Raw genomic sequence first — 25,266 nt, forward strand, 5'->3', positions numbered from 1 at the left:
CAGTCCAGTCAACCCAAGTCGAGTTTCCCAACCAGGGGAGCGAGCTCTCCTAGGAAAGAAGACTCAAAGTCCACCCCAGGAGTTGACCCGAGCAAACCCGATCAGTCTGGACCAACGTACCCCACCAGATCCAGGGGTAAACCCAGTGATACCACCATTCGTTGTTTTAGATGTCAAGAGTTAGGTCATATTGCGTCCAAGTGTCCCACCATGAGTAAGAACACCCATCTAGCAGATGACATTGTTGAGTCTGCATCTGATAGTGAGAGCGAGGGTGAGTCGCTTGTTGAGGGGAATGACGAGGTGAAAGTCGTAGAGTTCGATGGCAGCATCAAAAATTTGTTAACCATCCGTCATGCGTTGACCACATCCCGAGAGTCGGCCCCCACAAAATGGTTGCGAAATAATATTTTTAGAACCCGGTGCAACTGTCCGTCCGAGAGTGTCGTGTCCACCTTGAACCTAAAAATGGAAAAATTGTCCCAACCTTATAAAATGGCATGGTTCAAGAAAGGCAACTAGGTGCCTATCACCCTGCGTTGTCTAGTTCGGTTCTCTATGGGGGAACATTATAACGATGAAGTGTGGTGTGACGTGGCGCCCATGAGTGCGTTGAAAAGAAGTCATCATTATGTATATGCAGGACCCAACCCGATTTATATACTGGATCGGGTCCAGACCCAATCAATGTATAATGTAAATTAGCATGTTATTAAGGGGTATTTCTGTACCCTAGAATTTCATACTCAACATATTAATAGAATGAAAGGCGCAACCACAAGGCTCTGACGCCCTTTCTCTGGAATCTCTCTCTCTCTCTCTCTCTCTCTCTCTCTCTCGGTGACAGGTCTGTGTAGAGATCAAGGACTCCTTTCTCACATGGTGTCAGAGCAACGTGACGTCTGGGAGTGAAGAGCTGCCTCGTTTTCATCTTATCAACGTGAAAGTCGATAGGCACGTGGATCTAACCAAGTCTGGGTGTGAAAAGCTTGTTCTCGGTTTCACGGTGACATACCTCGTTTTTGGTTTCACGATGACAGGCACGTGAATTTGTGAAAAACTCGACCTCCTATGTTTCTCGGTCACAGGTTCCTCTCTCTTTGTCAACTTATTCACCTTTAATCTGAAATCATACCTCTGTTTTTATTTCAGATCACTGTGGTTCTTCTGTTTTTCTACACTCTGTGCTTCTGAAATCTCTGTTAACCTCTGCTGTTTCATGGGTTCTGAAATTACTTTTGATCGCATTTTCTGAAAATGCATTATTCTTTTTCTGTTTTTCTCTTTCTGTTTGCCGAGTACAACCACGTGTAATTGATCCAACACGTGAACTTGTTTCTCCTGCTTTTCTGTTAGCCGAGACATGCTTCTACCATCTGTTAGCCGAGTGCCCTGTTAGCCGAGTGCTCTGTTAGTCGAGTGCTCTGTTAGCCGAGTCCAGCCACGTGATTTTGATCAAACACGTGAAGCTGATTAGCCGAGCCCTCTATTTTGTCTCTCATACCTAAGTGTCAGTTCAGGTTTTCTCTCAAATGGATTTTACTCATGCGTAGTCATGTCTGTCCTCAAGCTTTCTCGGTCAACTAGTCTCTGAAAAACTGAATAACTCAAATTTCTTAACCTGGAAAAGACATATCATCCAATTTATAAAGAGTCAGGAGCTCTCTGGTCATCTGGATGGATCGGTTCCACCGCCTCCAGAATTCATTTCGCAGGAAAAAGCGGACGATAAAGGAGAACAATCTATTGTTCTTCACAAGAATCCAAAATATATTGCTTGGATGAAGAGGGATCAATCGCTAGTGGCATACATCACTTCAACTCTCTCACAGGAGGTCCTTGTTGCCCTTTCTGATGATTGTTTGGCCAAGGAACTGTGGGATAAGTTAGTTCAAACATATTCACAAATTTCTGAGGCAAGAATTATGTTTCTTAAGCGAGAGTTCAAATGCTAAAGAAAGATTCCATGTCTATTATGGAATACCTGAACAAAATGAAAGACATCACAGACCAGCTAGCTATTATTGGGTGTCTTGTCAGTGAAAAAGATAAAGTGCAACAAACCTTGAGTGGATTGGGGCCAGACTATCATGTTATGACGACAACCTTACTATGTTTACCAGAACTTCCAAAGTTTGAAGATCTTCGTGCGAAATTATTGCAATATGAAATGACTCTGAAAGGATCTTCTGAAGATTCTCATGGACATTCAGGAAGCCAAGATGTGCTAGCTACGGGAATGAGTTATGGTCGAGGACGAAGAAGTTCTTTTCGAGGAAAGGGAGGTCAAGGGAGAAATACCTATGGAGGTCGTGGTATACTTCCAACACCCAATATACAAGGACAATGACCCATTCCCACCCGTTTTCTATGCAACAAGAAAGGGCACATTAAAGCAAATTGTTGGTTTAATCCTCAAAACAAAGGGAAAGCTCCACAAGCAGAGAGACTAGGAAGGATGAAGAAGTAAAGGAGTTGCTGTTGGCAGCCTTGGCAGGATTGAATATGAAGCAAAATGACAAAGGCATTTGGTATGTCGACTCCGGAGCAACTACTCATGTCACGGGTGATGTAGGTAAACTCTTGACTCTTACTCCTTATGTTGGTAAGAATAGCATAGTCACAGGAGATAGATCTCATCACTCAATCTCACATATTGGAAATGCCATTATACCCATGTCAAAGTCCGCTCTTAAACTCCAAGTGTCATTCATCAGAAACTGAGTTCAAAGGAAGGGGATATATATGGAGATCCTACTAAGTATCGCAGCTTAGTTGGCATGTTGCAATACCTAACTTTTACTAGACCTGATATAGTATACTCGGTTAATCAGGTATCCCAGTTTATGCATGAACCTCGTATGTCACATATGGAGACAGTCAAACGTATACTTCGTTACCTGAAGGGTACAATTGGTGATGGGCTGGTATACAAGAAAAGAGAATTAGATCCAGGCGGGGGCCATGAGATCGTCATTTATGCTGATGCTGATTGGGCGGGTGATCCAGATGAACGACGATCAATATCCGGTTATTGCAGCTTCATTGGATCAAACTTGGTATCCTGGAGCAGTAGAAAACAAAAGGCGGTTGCTAGGTCAAGCACTGAGGCTGAATACAGATCGATGGCTGTTGCCACGGCTGAGGCTACATGGATAAGACATCTCCTGACAGAAATGGGAGAACCGATTGCTCGGTCACTGCTACTGTGTGACAATCAAAGTGCCATCAACATATCCTTCAATCCCATCCACCATAGTCGAGCAAAACATATTGAAATAGAAACATTTTATTAGGAAAAATGTTGAAGATAAAGAGATTGAGCCCATGTATGTGCCAACTGAAGAACAAGTTGCTGACATTCTCACTAAAGGGTTGACAAAGGACAGATTTTGGTTTTTGAAAGGCAAGTTGTTCATGGTTCAGGAGCATGCATAACTTGAGGGAGGCTGAAAAGAAGTCGTTATTATGTATATGCAGGACCCGACCCGATTTATATACTGGATCGGGTCCAGACCCAATCAATGTATAATGTAAATTAGCATGTTATTAAGGGGTATTTCTGTACCCTAGAATTTCATACTCAACATATTAACATATTAATAGAATGAAAGGTGCAACCACAAGGCTCTGATGCCCTTTCTCTGGAATCTCTCTCTCTCTCTCTCTCTCGGTGACAGGTCTGTGTAGAGATCAAGGACTCCTTTCTCACATGCGTGTCACATCCTATTAGGATGTCCCTGGCAGTTTGACCGTAAGACCATCCATGATGGCCGTAGGAATACATACACATTTGTCTTTAAGGGTCATAGGATAGTTCTTCTTCCCACCAAAGAGACCGGGTTGCCCCGGCTAGTGGGCCTATCTGACCGATCTTCCCTCTTGGGGCTGCCCGAAACTTGGTACCTTTCTTCTACATTTAATGTGTTTGATCTATATGCTTACTGTGGAAACAACAAGTCGTCAGAGCCGACTTCTTTCCCACCAGGGGAGAATGATGCATGGCAGGATGGACCCAGGCCCATACCACATGACCCGTGACCCGGATCTAGATCCAGATGAGGCTTTTAAAAGCCTCATCTAGGGTTGCGTGTAGGGTAGAGGAATTGGAAGAATAACCACAGTTTTTTCCTTTTTTCAGCAGTCTTTCTTTTGCTCAACATTGTTCCTTTTTTTTTCTTTCCCGTCGTTCTTTCATTGGCTTAGTATTGTTCAAAGTTTGTCATTTATCATTCCATTAACATTCAGCATATGGTTCAATATCATTTGATTACAAATAAAATCAAGCCTCACATTCGTAGTGGGCATTGCTGCTTCCTTTATTGTTCTGTGCACGACTATGTGGGTCGTGCCTTTCACAACAGCCATCAAAACTCGTGAAGGCTGCATCAAAGAGTCGCGCCTTCATCGCCATCAGCAAGGATCGTCAAGGAACGAGGAAGCCGACACCCCCCACTGCATCATTCTCCATAGTTGATGCCCAAATCAAATAATTTGAACCATTGAGCTTGAAGGAGAGCTCTACCCTTGAATCGTGCTCCATATTGAAGAAGGTAGAGAGAAAGAACTTTGGTCACAATCTTCAAAGTGGCACAAAAGAAACCTTCCAAGATAAAAAAAACCCAACTGGATCTGATACCATGTAATGAATTAAGCAGAAATACAAATAATAAGTGAAAAACACTTGTAGATCCAACAATGGACAAGAACGAAGAAGATTACACAAGCACTTTAAGTGTAAACACATAAACCCACAAAGGGGAAATGCCAAAAGGCATAAAAAGAAGAAATATTATTGAGAGAGAGTGAGAGAACTTCTTACAAATGAGAGTATATATAACTGATATCGTCGCTATTTTGAATATATCGCGATATTATCGGCAATTTCAAGCTTGTGGATAATATCAAGAATATATCACGATATTTTCAAAATATCAGCAAATAAAAAATATCGCGATATTTTTGAGTTCTTTTTTAATTTTAAGTTTGCATTACCGATTTTTTTTTGTTTCTTTTATATTTTAAAACCTTTAAAACATGTTTCTTTATCTTTTTGAAAGAAAAATAATACAAAACTTATTATTTTCTTAGGTTTTTTGTTGTTATTTATATTTTCTTCAATTGTTTAAACTCTCGAGATTTTTCCGAGATATTCTTGCGATTTATCAACTTTTGAAAATCTCTCCGAGAAATACCCTCGCCGAAAAATTACCTTTAATGATACAAATGACTATATATATATATTGGTGAGATACGATTGACACACTATAATTTAGGGTTAAAACTTTCGTAGAACTGCTTAGGGATGGCAGTGGACTGGGGCGGGGGACAAGGTCTCTGTAATGAAGTGCCAAATGAAAAGAGGCAAAGTCTTCAAGCGAAAGCACAGAAGCACGCACATACACAAGAAGCCACAAAGGGGCAAAATAAACCACAAAAGTGGTCAAGCACAAAAAGAGGTAAAAAATATTCTTCACTTCATAGAATGCTTCACAAGAAGCTTGAGAAATACATGGGGCTGTGCCCCTTATTTATACACAGCAAGGGACCCAAGGAGGGGCTCCCATAGAGTCGTTGGAGCCCCTCCAACGGTCATATTTATGACCGTTGGAGGGGTCCAACGACTCTATGTGGACCCCTCTCAAATGTAAAAAAGAAAAAATAAAAAATACAAAAAGGAAAAAGAATAAAGGAAAAAGAAAGAAAAGAAAAAGCATATCAAGGATATGCGTGTACAGGTGAAATGACAGAAATACCCCTGTGGGGTTTTACAAAATATATATATATATATATATATTTATATATATAGATAGACACGTAGACATATATATATCATATATATGTATATGTGTCGTAATCTATATATATATATATATATAAATATATACATCATCTTTTAACACCCCCCTCAAACACACGGTGAAATCACCGAGAGTTTGCTAAGGAGGAAGTAGAAGCGAGGCGAAGGCAAGGCTTTGGTGAAGAAGTCCGCTAACTGATATTCGGTAGGAACATATGGAAGTTGAATGGTGCCACGTAGGAACTCATCTCGAACATAATGACAGTCCATCTCAATATGCTTCGTTCGTTCATGAAAAGTGTGATTGCTAGCAATATAGGTGGAGCTCTTGTTGTCACAACACAGCTTAGAAGGAGTTGAGAATGAGACACCCATATTTTTAAGTAAGCTTCTTAACCATATAATCTCAGTTGTGGTAGTGGCCATCGCACGATATTCTGCTTCGGTAGACGAGAGAGAAACTTTACGCTGCTTCTTACACCTCCAGGAGATGAGCGACTCCCCAAGGAACACACAATAACCTGTGGTAGAAATACGATCATCAGGGTTACCCCCCCAATCAGAGTCAGTATATGCAAGTAAAGTAAGAGGTGAAGAAGAGGAGAAGAATACTCCCTTAGTTATGGAATTTTTTAAGTATCTGATAATCCTCATTACTGCTGCCATGTGAATAGTGGTAGGAGCAGTCTGAAATTGGCTTGCACTATGAACTGCATGAGAAATGTCAGGCCTGGTGATAGATAAATATGTTAATGATCCAATTAATTGACGATAAGGCGTGGGGTCTGCTAAAGGAGTGCCATCATTGGCTCTCATCTTGGCATTGATTACTTCTGGAGTCTCCACCCTTTTGTCATCTGTCAACCCAGACTTATCAATAATGTCAGAGGCAAGCTTCATTTGAGATAGGACATACCCCTTGGGGGAGTATGCAACTTCAATTCCTAAGAAATACCTTAGAAAACCCAGATCAGACATATCAAAAATTTTCTTAAGAATATTTTTAATAAGATCAATACCTTTCTTATCATTACCTGTGATAATCATGTCATCAACATATAATAACAAAATTGTTATGTATTCATTAGAAGATTTAACAAACAAAGCAATATCTGTGTAACATGAGGAGAAACCATTATTAAGAACTACTTTGCTAAAAAGATCATACCAAGCTTTTGGTGCTTGTTTTAAGCCATAAAGAGCTTTGTTTAATTTTAGAATATTACCTTTCCCAATTTCAAGACCCGGCGGAGGGTCCATAAGGACTTCTTCACACAGAGTTCCATTTAAAAACGCATTTTTAACATCAAGTTGATATATTGGCCATTGTTTGATGGAAGCTAAAGCAATTAGGGTTCGAACACTAGTCATCCTGGCTACAGGAGCAAAGGTTTCTTCATAATCAATCCCATATTCTTGGGCGTAGCCTTTTGCAACCAAACGAGCTTTGTATCTTTCAAGAGACCCATCACATTTGGTCTTGACCTTATATACCCATCTACACCCAATTGCTTTTTTTCCTAAAGGTTGAAGAATAATGCTCCAGGTTTGGGCCTTGTTAAGAGCCTCTAATTCGATTTTCATAGCTTCAATCCAATGTGGGTGATCTTTAGCTTCCTTGAATGAGGTAGGTTCATGATACGAATGTATTAACATGAGACATGCCCTATAATTCGGCAAAAAAGATTCATAAGACACAAATTTCTGTGGTGGCCTACTAGTACGAGAAGATCTCCTAGGTGGATTGTTATCAATAGATTCTTCTAAAGAGAAGTCTTGAGAGTATCTGTCAATGGCAGGTTGATGTTCATTTCCTATCCGTCGGGTATATACATTTATATCATCAAGGCTTTCATTTTGGGAAGTATTCTTATGTTGAGGTATATTATAATGTAAAATTCCATCACAACTAGTATCACAAGTGATTGCCTCAGGAGACTCAATCCTAGGAGCTAAGTCGAAGAGAAAAGAGTAATCGATGTCTTCCTTAGATGTGTGGATATCGAAACCATTTTGATCTTCAATAAAGTTTACATTTCTCGACACATATAATTTATTGTTTCGAATATCATAGCATCTATAGCCTTTTTGATTCTCACCATAGCCAATGAACACACATTCAATAACTTTAGGTGACAGTTTATCTTGCCCTAGACTAAGTACAAAACATTTGCATCCAAAGATTCTTAGTCTATTAAAATCAGGGGTAATTTTAAAAAGTGTTTCAAAGGGTGAAACATTTTTTAAAGAAGAGGAGGGCATACGATTCACAAGATATGTTGCGGTAAGAAGAGCTTCAGCCCAAAAAATTTTAGGAACATTTTTAGACACAAGAAGAGTTCTTGTGGTTTCGATTAAATGTCTATGTTTTCTTTCCGCAAGACCATTCTGTTGCGGAGTTTTAGGACAAGATCGTTGGTGCAAAATTCCATTTGTTTTAAAATAATTTTGAAAGTCTTTAGACATGTACTCTCCTCCTGAGTCGGACCTAAAAATGGCTATATTGTGTTGGAATTGATTTTGAACAAGAGCGTGAAACTCTTTAAAATTAATGAAGACATCGGATTTATTTTTGATAATGTAAACCCATGTGTATCTAGTAAAATCATCAATAAAAGAAACATAGTAAGAGAAGCCCCCCTTGGACATAACGGGTGCCGGTCCCCATACATCGGAATGCACAAGTTCAAAAGGCCTTTTTGACACAAAATTGCTATGAGAATATGGAAGAGAGTGAATTTTCCCAAGAATACAATCATTGCATGTAAATGTTTTTGTATTACAAAATTTTTTCAAAAACGGAAAAAGATACAACTTGGAAATACTAGGGTGTCCAAGTCTCTTATGCCAAGTCTCAATATCTTTGGATTGAACGTGATTACAAAATGATTTGGATGGCAAAGACAAAAAATCCATATAGTAAAGGTCCCCTCTTCTATGGCCTTGCCCAATCCGCTTCCCGGACCGGAGATCCTGCACATAGCAATGGGTTGGTGAAAACGAGACATTACATTCAAAATCGGTAATTTGAGAGACCGAAAAAAGATTCAAATTAAGTTTTGGAATGATTCGGATTTTGGGAACAAAAAATTCTTTGTTTTGGTCATAAGTTTTCTCAAGGTTTTCAATACCTTCAACATTTAAAGATGTTCCATCGGCGGTGGATACATATGATTTAAATTTATTGAGACTTGGTTTTGATAAAAGTGATGCATTTGGAGTCATATGGAAAGAGGCACCCGAATCAAGAATCCAAGAGGTCATACCTGGAAAAGAGGAGATGGCGGCACCGGAAGTGGAAGGTGAGGATGATGATGTAGAGGCACTCATCTTTACAAATTGTTGAAGAGTTTCGGTTAGATGAGCAATGGACTCCTTTATGTCACCGTCCTTCTTTGAATCTTCATTGATGATTGAAGGAGTTTCCCCCACGGAAGCCACCTTCTTCTTGAATCTAGGGCAATCGGGACGAATATGACCCGGTTCATTACAATTATGACAAATAATTTTTCTTCCTCCACCACCATTATTCTTCCAAAAATGTGGTGGTTTATATGTTCTTACATTGTTGCCGGGTCTAGACACGACATTCACTTCATCAACATCTCTTTTCAAGGCCAAACGGGTTTCTTCTTGACATAAATCGGCCAAAATATCACTTAGAGGGGTTGAGGCCCTATGAAGTAGAGATCCTCTAAGTTGTTCAAATTCGGGACGAAGCCCATGAATAAATTAAAAAAACCTCTCTTTTTCCATTTGCTCTTGTCTCATAGCAATAGCACTTCCTTCCCATTGTGGTTCGAGAAGGACAAGTTCATCCCACAAAGAGGATAGGGCACTATAGTAGTCCCTAATGCTCATATCACCTTGCTTGGTAGCTCTCACCTTTTCTTGTAGAAAAAAATGCCTAGCAAGGTCTCTTTGGGTGTACATGCCTTTCATAAAAAACCATGCTTCATTAGCCTTTTTGAATTTAGCAAGGTTTGCACAAATCTTCAACTCGGCATTATTCATGAACCATGCTAAAATTTTAGCATGTTCACTTTCCCAATCTTCCATTTTAGAAGAATAATCAAGAATAGCTTTTTCCTTTTCTTCTTCATTCAAAGCTTTTTCCTCATTTCCTTCAAATTTAGTTAACTTCAATTGTGGTTCCAGAATGGTTCCACAAACATAACCCCAAAGCTTTTTACCTTTGAGATTATTCTCCATAGCGGCGGCCCACATGCGGTAATTGGTCCCATCCAATTTGAATGATAGATCGATTTTTGCATCTTTGTTGGCCATTTAGAAAAACAAATTAATAAGACAAGAGAGAGGAGAGATATTACTTGTCAAGATCGAATCCGATGAAGCCTTCTTAACCAAGGCTCTGATACCATGTAATGAAGTGCCAAATGAAAAGAGGCAAAGTCTTCAAGCGAAAGCACGGAAGCACGCACATACACAAGAAGCCACAAAGGGGCAAAATAAACCACAAAAGTGGTCAAGCACAAAAAGAGGTAAAAAATATTCTTCACTTCATAGAATGCTTCACAAGAAGCTTGAGAAATACATGGGGCTGTGCCCCTTATTTATACACAGCAAGGGACTCAAGGAGGGGCTCCCATAGAGTCGTTGGAGCCCCTCCAACGGTCATATTTATGACCGTTGGAGGGGTCCAACGACTCTATGTGGACCCCTCTCAAATGTAAAAAAGAAAAAATAAAAAATACAAAAAGGAAAAAGAATAAAGGAAAAAGAAAGAAAAGAAAAAGCATATCAAGGATATGCGTGTACAGGTGAAATGACAGAAATACCCCAGTGGGGTTTTACAAAAAATATATATATATATATATATTTATATATATAGATAGACACGTAGACATATATATATATATATCATATATATGTATATGTGTCGTAATCTATATATATAGATATATATATATATATAAATATACATCATCTTTTAACAGTCTCCACCCCTGCCTCATCTCAAAATCCGGACCTCCATCCCCGGTCCAAACGAGGCAAGGCGGGGTGGGGCCTCATTTCCCCTCGGTCCATTGCCATCCTTAGAAGGATTGGGGACGGGGCGGGGTGGGGGAAAGCATAAGTCCATCCCCACCTCCATCCTGGCACGGGTTTTGATTTTAACCTTCATCTCCGCCTCCATCCCCGGTCCAAACGGGGTGGGGCCCCATTTCCCCCCAGTCCACTGCCATCCCTAGAACTGCTGTGGTTGTAGCTAAAGTTGCTATTAGAATTCCAAGGCTCTTGCCACTATCTTTCTGAAGATGTTGCCTTCATTTAGATGGATCTACTTTTGTAGATGAAGTTATCACATGATCGATTGACTGTGTTCAACGTTATTGTCAAGCAAAGTAGCTGAATAAAAATGTCTTATACAAGGGGAGGATAACATAAAACAAATAACCAAAGTGCTAGCAAATTGTTTGTTTTCTTGTGCTATCTATGTATCTCTCAAAGTGCTTGCATAATTTTTATGATGTTCTGTTGGTATAGTTCAAAATCTTGATATAACTTGTTTAACTGTTAATAATTATACAAGAATTTCATTATATATATATGTGTATATAATTGCAAATCCTTTTTATTTTAACCATGTTAGTTTAGACAGTCATTTGTTATAGCCACTTGGTTATTTAAGATGCATATTTGCAATTTCTGTTAAATCTTACTTTCTAACTGCGTAAATCTTTAATAGTTGATGCTCTTTGGTTTCTGTATCAGTTTCACTTTAAGGAAAAATGGGTGGTGGGAAAGAAAAGCATGATGGTTCAGATTCTAGCGACAAGGGTTTCTTCTCAAACCTCGCACATGGACATGGATACCCCCCACCGCCTGGTGCATATCCTCCACAAGGCTACCCACCTCAAGGGTATCCTCCCCAAGGTTATCCTCCTCAGGGTTATCCTCCACAGGGTTATCCCCCACAAGGATACCCGCCAGCTGGTTATCCTCCTGCTGGTGCATATCCTCCCAATCCATATCCAGGAGCTCCACCTTACCCACAGCATGGTATGACAAACTCAGCACTAACAGCATTAAGTTATTTTCAATATATGACATTCTTGACCAGTTTTTAGATTGGCAGATATTCTTAGTATTTGATATTACATAAAGCATTTGAAGTTTTTCACTCAGTAGCTTAATTATCATCACTGGTCATGTTTGTTGGAGTTTAACTGACACTGCTTGTTTTATCTTTAAACTGGCCTTTGAAGATTGTTGTTCTTGCATGTGTATGTATAATTATATATACATGTATGCATATATGCGAATATGTGAAGGGCAGATGCAACCAACACATGGAGTCTCTATGAGATCATTTGGGCCATCCAATCATTTTCAATCCGATGGCACTTGCTTAATTATAAAATTTAAATCTCCATAAATATTAACCCATTCATAACTTCCACACAACGTTTCGCCATATATGGCTAACCCACTTGTAACCACTATTTTGGGATTATCATTTATCATTAAGTATAAAGTTAATTAAAACTAGGTTATTAGATTAGATTTGAATGTGTGGCCTAAATGATGGCATATATATGATAAGGTGGTAGCTGCTAACCACTTTTCTAGCTAACCAGCCTGCTAACCGGGTTTTTCCATGTTTTCCTTAAATCTGACTGTGCAGATGTGCTCGACATGGTCAATTTACAAGGGAAAAAAACTTGGATCATGTTTTTTCAATAGAAAACATGAATTTTTAAGCTTGAATATTTATCAAAATCTTACACTGTCTATTTTTAAAACTTATAAAAACCTACCTGCGTATCGGACTCAGATGATCCAAGAGTCAATTCCTATAACATCAAGCATGTAGAGCACATATGTACAGTCAGATTTAATGAAAACATGGAAAAAACCCTTCAAAAGCGCGGTTAGCTGGAGGTTACTCTCTCTCTCTCTCTCTCTATATATATATATATATATATGGTCATGGTGGCTTGATCATCAAACCTAGCTGTTAATCATACGTGGAAGCCATATTGGCCCAATCTGACCTCACAGATGTGTTCAACATGGTATTGTTTGCTAGAGAACAAACCTTGGATCATGTTTTCTGATGTAAAAACATGATTTATTGAATATTGGAATTTTTGAATAATGTTGGCTCATTCATTTTCCCATCCATTGGAAAACCCTCTTACACATAATCGCGTGATCTGAAACCTATTTCCTACTAAACAAACCATGTATATCACATCTGTAGGGTCTGATTTGAAAAAAAAAAATGTTGAAGAATAGCCATTTTCAATTATGACATAAAGGTGATCTGACCAAATATTAACCCAAGTATATATCAAGGTGAGTTTCCCTGGCAAACTAACCATGCTGAACAATATGAGGTCAGATTGAGTGGATAAGCTTTCACCCATGATTCCCAAATCCCAACTACATAGATACAGTGCTACTATCTGAAAAGAAGTCATCATTGTGTATATGTCTGACCGATCCATTTATATATTGGATCGGGTCCAGACCCAATTGGTGTATATGTAAATTAACATGTTCAAAGGGGTATTTTTGTACCCTAGTTTTACTTTTCTTAATACATTAAATAGAATGATAGGGTCAGCCGATGATCGACTGAACCCCTTTCTCTGAAACCTCTCTCTCTTCTCTCTCTCTCTCTCTCTCCCCTCTCTCTCTTTCTCTTGACAGGCAAGCGTGGAGATCGAAGGCTCCTTTCTTTCATGGTATCAGAGCAGCGTGACGACTGTGCGTGAAGAACTGCTTTCGTTTCACGGTGGCTCGATTTCACGATAAAAGATAGATCCTTTTCACGGTGACTGTTTCACGGTGACAGTCGATCCTTTCTGAAAGCTTTTCACGGTGAGTTCGTGATTCTAAATCGACCCTTTCTGGATATATTCACGGTGAGTTCGTGAATCTGAAATATATATCTCTGAGTTCGTGATTCTGAAACTGCTGTTTCGTGGGTTCTGGAAATCGACCCTTTCTGAAAGTATTCACAGTGAGTTCGTGATTCTGAAAAATATATTTCTGAGTTCGTGATTCTGAAACTGCTGTTTCGTGGGTTCTGGAAGTATTTCTGCTGTGTGAAAAATATTTCTGAGTTCGTGATTCTGAAATTGCTGTTTTCGTGGGTTCTGGAACTGCTGTGCCTGATTCTAAAGCTGCTGTTTTCGTGGATTCTGAAACTGCTGTATCTCTTATGTTGGAACTGCTGTGCGTGATTCTAAAACTGCTGTTTTCGTGGGTTCTGGAACTGCTGTGTGTCAGCCGAGTGCCCTGTCAGCCGAGACCTCGGCTGTTGATATACCTAAGTGTCAGTCCAGGTTTTCATGGATTCCTCTTATGGATAGTCATGTCTGTCCTCAAGCTTTCTCGGTCAACTAGTCTCTGAAAAATTGAATAACTCCAATTTCTTAACCTGGAAAAGACAGATCATTCCATTTATAAAGAGTCAGGACCTCTCTGGTCATCTGGATGGATCTGTTCCACCGCCTCCAGAATTCCTCTCACAGGAAAAGGCGGACGATAAAGGAGAACAATCTGTTGTTCTTCTTAAGAACCCAAAATATGTTACTTGGATGAAGAGGGATCAATCGTTAGTGGCCTACATCACTTCAACTCTCTCACAGGAAGTCCTCATTGCTCTTCCTGATGATTGTTCGGCCAAGGAACTGTGGGATGAGTTAGTTCAAATGTATTCACAAATTTCTGAGGCAAGAATTATGTATCTTAAGCGAGAGTTTCAAATGCTGAAGAAAGATTCCATGTTTGTTATGTAATACTTGAACAAAATGAAAGGCATCACGGACCAACTGGTTGTTGTTGGGTGTCTTGTCAGTGAAAAGGATAAAGTACAACAAACCTTGAGTGGATTGGGGTCAGACTATCATGTTATGACGACTACCTTATTATGTTTACCAGAACTTCCAAAGTTTGAAGATCTTCGTGCGAAATTATTGCAATATCAGATGACTCTGAAAGGATCTTCTGAAGATTCTCATGGGAATTCAGGAACACAAGATGTGCTGGCTATGAGAATGAATTATGGCCGAGGACGAGGAAGTTCTTTTCGAGGAAAAGGAGGCCAAGGGAGAAACACATATGGAGGTCGTGGCATACTTCCGACACCCAATATACAAGGACAAAGACCCATTTCCACTTGTTTTCTATGCCACAAGAAAGGACACATTAAAGCAAATTGTTGATTTAATCCTCAAAACAAAGGGAAAGCTCCACAAGCAGAGTCTAGGAAGGATGGAGAAGTAAAGGAGTTGCTGTTGGCAGCCTTGGCAGGATTGAATATGAAGCAAAATTATAAAGGAATTTGGTATGTCGACTCTGGAGCAGCTACTCATGTCACAGGTGATGCAGGTAAACTCTTGACTCTTACTCCTTATGTTGGTAAGAATAGCATAGTCACAGGAGATGGATCTCATCACTCAATCTCACATACTGGAAATGCCATTATACCAATGTCAAAGTCCTCAAACTTCCAAGTGTCATCCATGCACCTAATATTTAAAAGAACATTGTTTCTGTCTCAAAACTTGTTGATGATGCCAATGCTTCAGTTGAATTTACTCCCTCTTCTGTTTATGTCAAGGATCTTCACACGAGGAAGACATTCGCTGAAGGAAAACAATGGGGCAACATGTATATCTTTCAAGAAGATCCTTCCTCCATTCATTCTGACTATTCATCCTTGAAGCCTCACCAACGTCAATTTTTTGATTCTGATTTTATATTTAATATTTCTAAATGTAATAAGCCAAGACTTTGGCATAGTCGTCTTGGCCATTGTGGTCGTCATTTTATTGAGAAACTTGTCTTGAATAATTTTATTCCTAAGTTCAGTCTGAGTTCATAGGTCGTTGATACAAAGTGTTCTAGTTGTCTTTTATGTAAGAGTCATGTCTTACCATTTGCTTCCATCAATAAAAGAGCTTCAAGGCCATTTGAGGTCATTTGTTCAGATGTCTGGGGTCCTACCCCAATTACTTCTCTTTCTGGCAGTAAATACTATCTTATTTTCATTGATAGTTACTCACGTTATACTTGGATATTTTTTATGAAGCACAAATCAGAAGTTTTTGGATTGTTCCAAAGATTTCATTCTTTTGTTCAAAATCATTTCTCTACCAACATTCTCAATTTCCAGTGTGATGGAGGAGGTGAATTCTCCTCGAATGACTTTGTTGGTTTCCTTCAACATAATGGGATAAAGAGAAGAGTGTCTTGCCCGCATACACCTCAACAAAATGGGATTGCTGAGAGGAAGCATCGACATATTATAGAGACTGCAATGAGCATGATGCACGGGAGCAATCTTCCTGTATCATTATGGACTGAGGCCTTTCACTCCACAGTCCATGTGATAAATCGATTTCCCATGAGTATCTTAGAAAATAAGTCACCATATTTATCTCTTTTTGGCATACAACCTGATTACCATGCATTACGTGTGTTTGGGTCTGTTTGCTATGTTCACATTGACAGCTCACTCAGACACAAGTTCCAAGATAAAGCCTTAAAATGCAGGTTTATATGATATGCAGAAGACTACAAAGGGTACAAGTGCTATGATCCTCTGAGTAGGCGTGTCAAGATATCAAGGAATGTAATTTTCGATGAGATGAACTTTGATGCTCAGGATGCTAATTCAACCCTTCATGCTGATAACTCAAGCCCCAACATTGAGGTATACTACCCATGGTTAAATTCAGAACTTTTTTCAAATGATAAAGTAGACTGTCCAGAAAATTGCAGTCAGAAGGAGACACATGAGGAATTAGCAAATGGAACTCAGACGGAAGAAACTGTTCCACATGTCTTGGAACCAGCAAGGTATAAAGGTATTATGTACACCCGGCGAGAGAAAGAGTCCTCATTCATCTCCTGTACGAGTACACATCCATCATCACAGACAATGGATATCAGAAGATCCTCACGGATTCGACATCCACTTGACAGGTGGATAAGTTATAAAAAATTTTCATTGGATTTTCAGTTGTTCTTGACATCCATAAGTAAAGAGGAAGAGCCCCTCATGTTCTATCAAGCTGCGAGTTCTAGAAGATGGGTAGAAGCCATGAATGAAGAATTGGAAGCTCTACATGAATGTGGAACATGGGAGATTATACCCATGCCACAAAACAAAAATGTTGTTGGGTCAAAATGGGTGTACAAAATAAAGTATAAACCAGACGGGAGCATTGAAAGGTACAAGGCTAGACTTGTAGCCAAGGGATTTACACAAGAGGAAGGCCAAGACTTTGATGAAACTTTCAGTCCTGTAGTTAAAATGGGGACCATTCGCATTGTGTTGGGTCTAGCCATTAAATATGGATGGACATTGAGCCAACTGGATGTAAAAAATGCTTTTCTGCACGGGAATTTAAAAGAAAAAGTTTACATGGAACAACCCACTGGATATGCAGAACGAGAAGCCAAAGAATATGTATGCAAGTTAAAGAGAGCACTCTATGGTTTGAAACAAGCCTCTCGTTCCTGGTTCGACAATTTTTCTCTAGAGATACAACGACATGGCTTCTCTTGGTCCCTTCTGGATCACTCATTATTTATTCACAATGAACAAGGAGTCACTACTTTTCTATTAATATATGTAGATGACATCATCATCACAGGGAACTGTAAAAGTCACATTGAGCAGGTGAAGAAGTTATTAAGTCAGAGATTTAAGATGAAAGATTTGGGAGAGCTGCGATATTTTCTTGGGGTAGAAGTTGATAAAAGAAATGATACACTCACCCTTACTCAACACAAATACACGTTGGACATTCTCAGCAGAGCAGGCACGACAGATTGTAAGCCGTTGACAACTCCAAGTGTCATTCATCAGAAACTGAGTTCAAAAGAAGGGGACTTATATGAAGATCCCACTAAGTATCGCAGCTTAGTTGGCATGTTGCAATATCTGACCTTTACTAGACCTGATATAGTATATTCGGTTAATCAGGTATCCCAGTTTATGCATGAACCTCATATGTCACATATGGAGGCAGTCAAACGTATACTTCGTTACCTGAAGGGTACAATTGGTGATGGGCTGGTATACAAGAAAAGGGAATTAGATCCAGGTGGGGGCCATGAGATCGTCACTTATGCTGATGCTGATTGGGCGGGTGATCCAGACGAACGACGATCAATATTCGGTTATTGCAGCTTCATTGGGCCAAACTTGATATCCTGGAGCAGTAGAAAACAAAAGGCGGTTGCTAGATCGAGCACTGAGGCTGAATACAGATCCATGGCCACTGCCACGGCTACATGGATAAGACATCTCCTGACAGAAATGGGAGAACCGATTGCTCGGTCACTGTTGTTATGTGACAATCAAAGTGCCATCAACATGTCCTTCAATCCCATCCACCATAGTCGAGCAAAGCACATTGAAATAGATCAACATTTTATTAGAAAAAAAGTTGAAGATAAAAAGATTGAGCCTATGTATGTGCCAACTGAAAAACAAGTTGCTGACATTCTCACTAAAGGGTTGACGAAGGACAGATTTTGGTTTCTGAAAAGCAAGTTGTATATGGTTCAACACCATGCACAACTTGAGGGAGGCTGAAAAGAAATCATCGTGTATATGTCTGACCCGATCCATTTATATATTGGATCGGGTCCAGACCCAATTGGTGTATATGTAAATTAACATGTTCAAAGGGGTATTTTTGTACCCTAGTTTTACTTTTCTTAATACATTAAATAGAATGATAGGGTCAGCCGATGATCGACTCAACCCCTTTCTCTGAAACCTCTCTCTCTTCTCTCTCTCTCCTCTCTCTTTCTCTTGACAGGCAAGCATGGAGATCGAAGGCTCCTTTCTTTCACTATCTACTGTATGTACAATCTAGTTGGAAAGTCATATAGGTTATATATAGGGCCAATATTTGCTAGTCAACTGTATGTACAATCTAGTAGAAAACAGCACGTTTTTCACATTTTTTTGCTTTTTTGTGAATCTAAAGCTTAGAAATGTGATCTAGATGATTTGTTACTTTATTTAGCAGAAATCATGTTTTCAATCTTGTGATTGTGATATGTAAGTAGTTTTTTAAAGGGCTTAAAAAATGAATGGTTCAACAATGCACTAAAATTTCACAATTCTGAATAACATATTTGTACATCGAAATGACATGCAATCCCTAAGAAACAAAGCCGTGCTGAATGTATCTATGAGGTCAAATTGACTTTCTAACTAGATAGTACTACTGGAGAGAGAGAGAGAGAGAGAGAGAGAGAGAGAGAGAGAGAGAGAGAGAGAGAGAGAGAGAGGTCACTGTATATAACTATATATACTGTATATATATGTTTTGTTATCAGAAAATTGTTTTATTTTTTGGTTTATGATTGGATAAAACATAGAAAACACTTTTAGATTTTTTTCCCATCGCTGTAAAAACTTTTTCTTTTTCTTTTCTTTTTTAAAATTTCATTTTGATGATGAATTCTCTAGTCTTTTAAGGTTAACTGACTTAATGCCATAGTGCCAGTTGTCTTTTATCATTTAATTGTTATAAGTGAAAAATGATTTTGGAACAAAATTATGTTGGAATTTCTCTGGTTGTATTATACTTCTTATTTTGCTTCCTCCCGCAGTTTTTTCGTGCTCTATTAGCCATCAACTTTAATTAGTTTGGTGACTAACAAACTATGTCACAGGGACTCGGCCAACTAGGCACCCGCATTGATGCGATGCCGGTGCGACACCCGGTGCGGTCAACTTGACCCTGGGTGCGGTCAACACACTCAGGGTCATTTATGTCCAACTTTTGGACTTTATATATATATATATAAATTTTTTTATATTTTTGCCGCACCCCTGCACCTGCACCCATGTGACATAGCCAACAAAGCAGCAAAATGACCAACATCCGACTTCTGACATTATGGATGTTTGGTTGGAGCCGAGACCTGTGCTATATTGCTTCCCAAAGGGAGTAAAATGGGGACTATATATTTTAATTGCATGCACCTTTGCACTACGAGATCTTCCATTAGAATCTGTAAACATTACCGCATGTACTGAATTATAGCATTTTGAGCATTATACTGTTTCTGCTATTAAAGTTGACTGTAGTTTACAGTTGATCATGCATAGAATATTGCTGGCCTGGCACCTTCCGTACTATAATTGACCTTCAGTTTAAGGTTTTAAGCTGAAGAATGTATTAGCATGTCCTTTTAGCTGATAGGGATAACTTAGATCATACTAGCATTGCTCTATTAGTTAAATTCCCATTCGCCTGCGTTGAGGTTAGTTCATGTGGATTGTGAAGAGGTCAATAGTCCTGTGTAAAAGAGAATTATTTCACTTTTGTTTTTAGTTTTAGCTTAGTTCATCTGCATTGTGAAATGGTCAATAATTCTGTGTAAAGGAGAATTATCACTTTGTGCAGTACAACGGGATGGGTTTAATTTTAGATCCATTCACTAAATGGTTTTTTGTTAGGTTGAAGATGCGGGCAGGGCTTAGTTTTTCGGATTTGTGAATTGCAAAGAATGAGGTTAATAATTATCTATGCGTGCAATGCTGCAATTCTGCACCACTTGCACAAATGCAGTCCTCATATTTGGCACTGAAAATCAATTGGACAGAAAGTATCAAACCTCAAGTTATTAATCTAATGTGGCACGATTGCAGGAGGGCATGGTTCAGGAGGGCATGGCTTCTCTCCCGGCATGGGCACAATGCTAGCAGGAGGTGCTGCAGCGGCTGCTGCAGCTTATGGAGCTCACCATCTGAGTCACGGTTCTCATTCTGGGCATGGTGGATTTGTTGGCCATGCCGCTGGGTATGGCCATCATGGCCATGGGAAGTTCATGCACGGCAAACATGGAAAGCATGGCAAACATGGAAAGCATGGCAAGTTCAAGAAGTGGAAGTAATGCTTTACATATCTCCTAGTCCAACTGCATATCCAATAATGATGCTCTTAACTTCTTTTTAGATGGACTTCTTGTGGTGATTGCGCAAAGCTCGTGCACTGTGGGCTTTGCTTGAATTTTATTGTCCTTGCTCGCTTTTAAATTATTTGATTTTGATGTCCTAGTGGATAAGTATTTAATAGGGTGGATAAGTATTTAATAGGATATATGTTTGCTTCATGGATTGTACCTGCAAATTAGTTGGAATTGCACAATGCGGTTTGAACTCAATTAACCTCATAGATGTGTTCAACATGGTCGATTTGGTGGGAATGGACTTTTGGATTATTTTTCTTTTTGACAAAAAAACATTTTTCGAAGTGAAAAAAATTGGTGCATTTACCATCGTCAATAGTTGCATTGCCATTAAAACCTATACATAGCTTGGATCCTACTGAAAACAGCGTGTAGCTCAGATCTATAAAGTTAAAATTAACAAAAAAAAATGTAATAAACATTAACCTGTATTTGTAATTTTACATTAGGGGTGTCAACGGTTCGGATCTGACCCAGACCCAACCCGTACCAAACCCAGGGTTTAGTGATAAACAAGGAGCTTCAATTAGAATCCGGGTCAGACTCAAAGGGTTCAATTAATTTATGGATCTGGGTATGGCTTGTGAAATTTCATACTAGACCCAGGCCTGTCCTGAGTTCCGACTAAGATCTGCAAATTTTCAATGTAAAAAAAGATAAAAAACATCATATTTTACCCTGTATGGTTCGGGTCTAGTATGATCTGGGTATGGTTCTTATAGTGGCTCTGATTGGACCTAGGTCTGGTCCGGCATCTCAATCAGATTTGGGTTTGGTCCCACCTACGTCTGAACCAAACCCGACATGTTGACACCCCTATTTTACATATCTGTGGCCATCGTGTCATACATGAGAGTTAGTCTTATCCTAGTCATAGTGTTTGGACGGTACAGCGCCGATCATTCAGAAATCTCATTATCGGTAAAATCTTATGATATAGTAAAAAGTTTAGTTTTTCTTGATTTTTTTTGGGAAAATATTGACATATATAAAATTATAATAAAACAAATAAGTAATACAAGAACGTTAAAACATTTTTTATTTTGTTAATCTCAATTTAAAGGCACCTTAAAAACATGATATTGTCTAAACAAATGATATTTCAAAAAGTATCGTGTTTTAAGGGTTAAACGATGGCCATGATGCGAAATTTTCAAAAAACTTGGCAATATTTGTGACCATGTTTAAGGCTATGTTTGGGAACTGGTAGCTGGGATAAGAGTTGAGGACTCTGGTTAAATCTGGTGGTGGTCCCCCCAACTCTCAGTTCCCAAACAGAGCTTTAAGAGTTGTTATTAGGAGGCACTCTGTCTAACTCCAACTAGGGCAATGTGGAACTAGGGATGGCAGTGGACCGGGGCGGGTGCGGGGAGATCTTCATTCCTGCCCTGTTTCAAAATAGTAACCTCCATCCCCGTGACCGTGGGGGGGGGGGGGAGGGGGCGCAAGACTTTGGACCTCCACCCCGCCCCGTCTCAAATTTACTGTCCCTGTCTTCATCCCCACCTCTGTCCCATCCTCGCATTTCACCAAATTTAGCATCCCCTTGTATGTTAGAAGGAGAAGGAGAAGGAGAAGGAGAAGGAGAAGGAGAAGCTGAGCTGTTGGGAGGGTTGAGTTGTCACATAAAGTGGTATGGCCAGCCTTGAAAGGAGGCTGAAATGGTTGACCGCTGCAATCGGAGAAGCCAAAAGGGCCGTTTTGGGCTTTAGGGTTATATATATATATATATATATATATATATATATATATATATATATATATATATATATATATATATATATAGTGGCGTAGCTAGGATTCATGTGAGGGGGGAGGCAAACAGGGGTGTAGCAAAAAAAAAAAAATTTGATGTGATAGTCGGGGGTTCGGGGGCAGCACCCCCAATTTTTTTTTTTGAAATAAAATAAAAAATGGCTACAATTATTAATAAAAATCTATTTCATATGGACAAATCAAACTATTTGCTGCAGTCAGGGCTGGGCTAGGACTGGACTGGGCTAAAAAAATGGATAAAATTCTATTTCATATGGAATCAGGGCTGGGCTAGGACTGGGCTTTTAAATTTTTTTTTTTTAACTGTTTCGGGAGGCAGGACCCCCCCTCACCCCCACCCCCAGCTCCGCCTCTCTCTCTCTCTCTCTATATATATATATATATATCTATGAGTTTTATGCAATTTTATTAAATAACTAAGAGTATTTTAGCTATTTTACTAACGAAAATCGGGGTGAGAGAAAGTGTAAGTCCATCTTCCTGAGTTTTTATTTTCACCTCCATCCTGGGTCCATTCCCCATTTTAGGTCCTCCATTCCCCACTCCAAACAAGGTGGATTCTGACTGATCCCGGCTTTCCCCCCTGCCATCCCTATGTGGAACTTCTGGGGCCAGTCATGCTGCCAGTTAAGTGGAGGCATTTGATGGGTATTTGCTCACTGAGCAACTTGAGTAGACAGGTCCACAGTTCAAGGTCGGAACGAGGTAAGTATTTTCACGTCTTTCTGTAGCGTCTGGTATGCATTTTCTTTTTTTGTTGAACAAAACGACTCAGTGGGCCATTAATTAATGGCCCTACTCCAACCGCACAAATAAACTATCTGAACCGAGTTAGGTTGGTAAACAAGCTGAACAAGCTGCGCCAGCTATACAGATAAGCCTATTTGGAGACTGGAGTTGGAGCTTAGTATAAGGTGTAGCTGCAAAGTGAATGGTGTTCCGGTAGGATGCATTGATCACGTATTCCATTTTATCTTGCATGTTGGAAGCCTGTGTTAAGTTTGCCTTACTGCGGTGATATGCCTGAACACTACAAGAAAAATGCTAATTAGCGACGAAAATTTACGACGAATTTTTTCTGTCGTAAATTTGCGATGGATCAGCGAGCGAAAACTATTTGTCGCTAACATTTGAAATATTTGCAAAATTAGCGACATAAATATATCTGTCGCTAATTAGCGACAATGTTTTTTCGTCGCCAAAACACTAAAAAAAATGATAATTAGCGACGGAATTAGCGAGGGCATTTTCCGTCCCTAATCCGTCGCTAATTAGCGACGGATTAGGGACAGAAAAATTTCGTCGCTAATTCCGTCGTTAATTTTTTATTTAAATCCGTCTCGCCTGAGGCGCGAAATTTTCCCTCCCCCCGTTCAAAAATTTTCTTCCCTCTGTTTTTCCCTCCTCCCGTTCGATTTAAACCATCCCCACCTTCCTCTGACGATGCACAACGACCTCTCGCACCACGGAGGTCGACCTTCTCAGGCACCTCTCTCACCACGCGCAGCTTCTGCAGCCGCTCTGCAGCGATCCCTCCGTCCCCGTCTCATCGTCCAGCCCGACGGCACCTCTCGCACCACGCGCAACTTCTGCAGTGATCCCTCCGTCCCCGTCTCGTCGTCCAGCCCGACGGCACCTCCATCCTCCATTCTCAGGCACCTCTCGGTGGAGACTGCTCGGGCACCAATGGCACCTCCATCCTCCGCGTCGTCGTCCAACCCAACGCCTCCTGTAAGTTCTCCCCGTGAACCCTGGCTACGCTGCCTGCCTTGACCGCTCCTCTCGGCAGTGCCCCTCGGCAGTCTCCACCGCCTGCCTTGACCGCTCCTCTCGGCGGTGCCCCTCGGCAGTCTCCACCGCCTGTCCCGCCTCTCCCTCTCCGGATCCCGTCTCCACTACGACCCTCGCCGGATCCCGTCTCCAGCCGTGACTGGCTCGCTGCGGAAGAACGTCCCGATGCCGGTTCTGTACAAAAAAAATTGCTCCTTGCCGAAGAACGCGCCGACAGCGAGCAATTTTAAATTTTTTTTTTTTTAAAATTTGACGACGGATTGACGACGGATTAGCGACGAATATTATCCATCGTTAATTTAAAATAGCAAAGGACTAGCGATGGATCATATCCGTCGCTAATTCATCGCAAATTAGCGACGGATAAGTTGTGGCACTACTTAGCGTCGAAAAATTCGCGATGAAAGTTATCCGACGCTAATCCGTCGCTAAACAGTTTAACGACGGATTATCGTCGGATTAACGACGAATTTAAGTTGTCGCTAATCCACAAGTTTCTTGTAGTGGAACAATCCTTTTGAATTCTGAGTTGGGCAGAGATTAAAGATTGTTGACCCATTAGTACACTTATGGTGGGAATGCCACAATCTAAAGAATGATGAACCATTTGGAGATATCCATTTTTACCAAAGTATAGTGGGAAGTCTGCAATATCTTATTTTTACAAGGCTAGATTCATGTACTCCGTTACAATAAAGGGACTGTCACTGTTGGCATTTGCTTGTTAGCTAACAATCCTTTGGTGCTATACGGTTTTTTAGATGCAGACTGGGATGGATATCCATATACTCATAGATCTACTACTGGGTGTAGCACATATCTTGGAGGAAATTGTATCGCCTAGAGTGCAAAAAAGCATGCCACTATAGCTGGATCAAACTCCGAGGCCGATTATAGATCTCTTGCTTTCACCACAT

General features: G+C 40.0%; 1 protein-coding gene across 1 annotated transcript in view; it reads left to right on the plus strand.

Moving 5' to 3' along the window:
• Positions 1 to 21,001, plus strand: part of LOC149823457 (uncharacterized) — a 45,004-nt gene extending 24,003 nt beyond the window's left edge. The window contains exons 2-3 of the mRNA XM_090018848.1: positions 11,537 to 11,824; positions 20,463 to 21,001. Coding sequence (XP_089874974.1) covers positions 11,554 to 11,824; positions 20,463 to 20,707 — 516 coding nt within the window. The 5' untranslated portion in view covers positions 11,537 to 11,553 and the 3' untranslated portion in view covers positions 20,708 to 21,001. The remainder of the gene's footprint in view (positions 1 to 11,536; positions 11,825 to 20,462) is intronic.
• Positions 21,002 to 25,266: the final 4,265 nt, after the last annotated feature.

Source organism: Nuphar pumila, chromosome 10, assembly GCF_984573655.1.
Source record: "Nuphar pumila chromosome 10, dmNupPumi1.hap1.1, whole genome shotgun sequence".
Taxonomy (NCBI): Eukaryota; Viridiplantae; Streptophyta; class Magnoliopsida; order Nymphaeales; family Nymphaeaceae; genus Nuphar; species Nuphar pumila.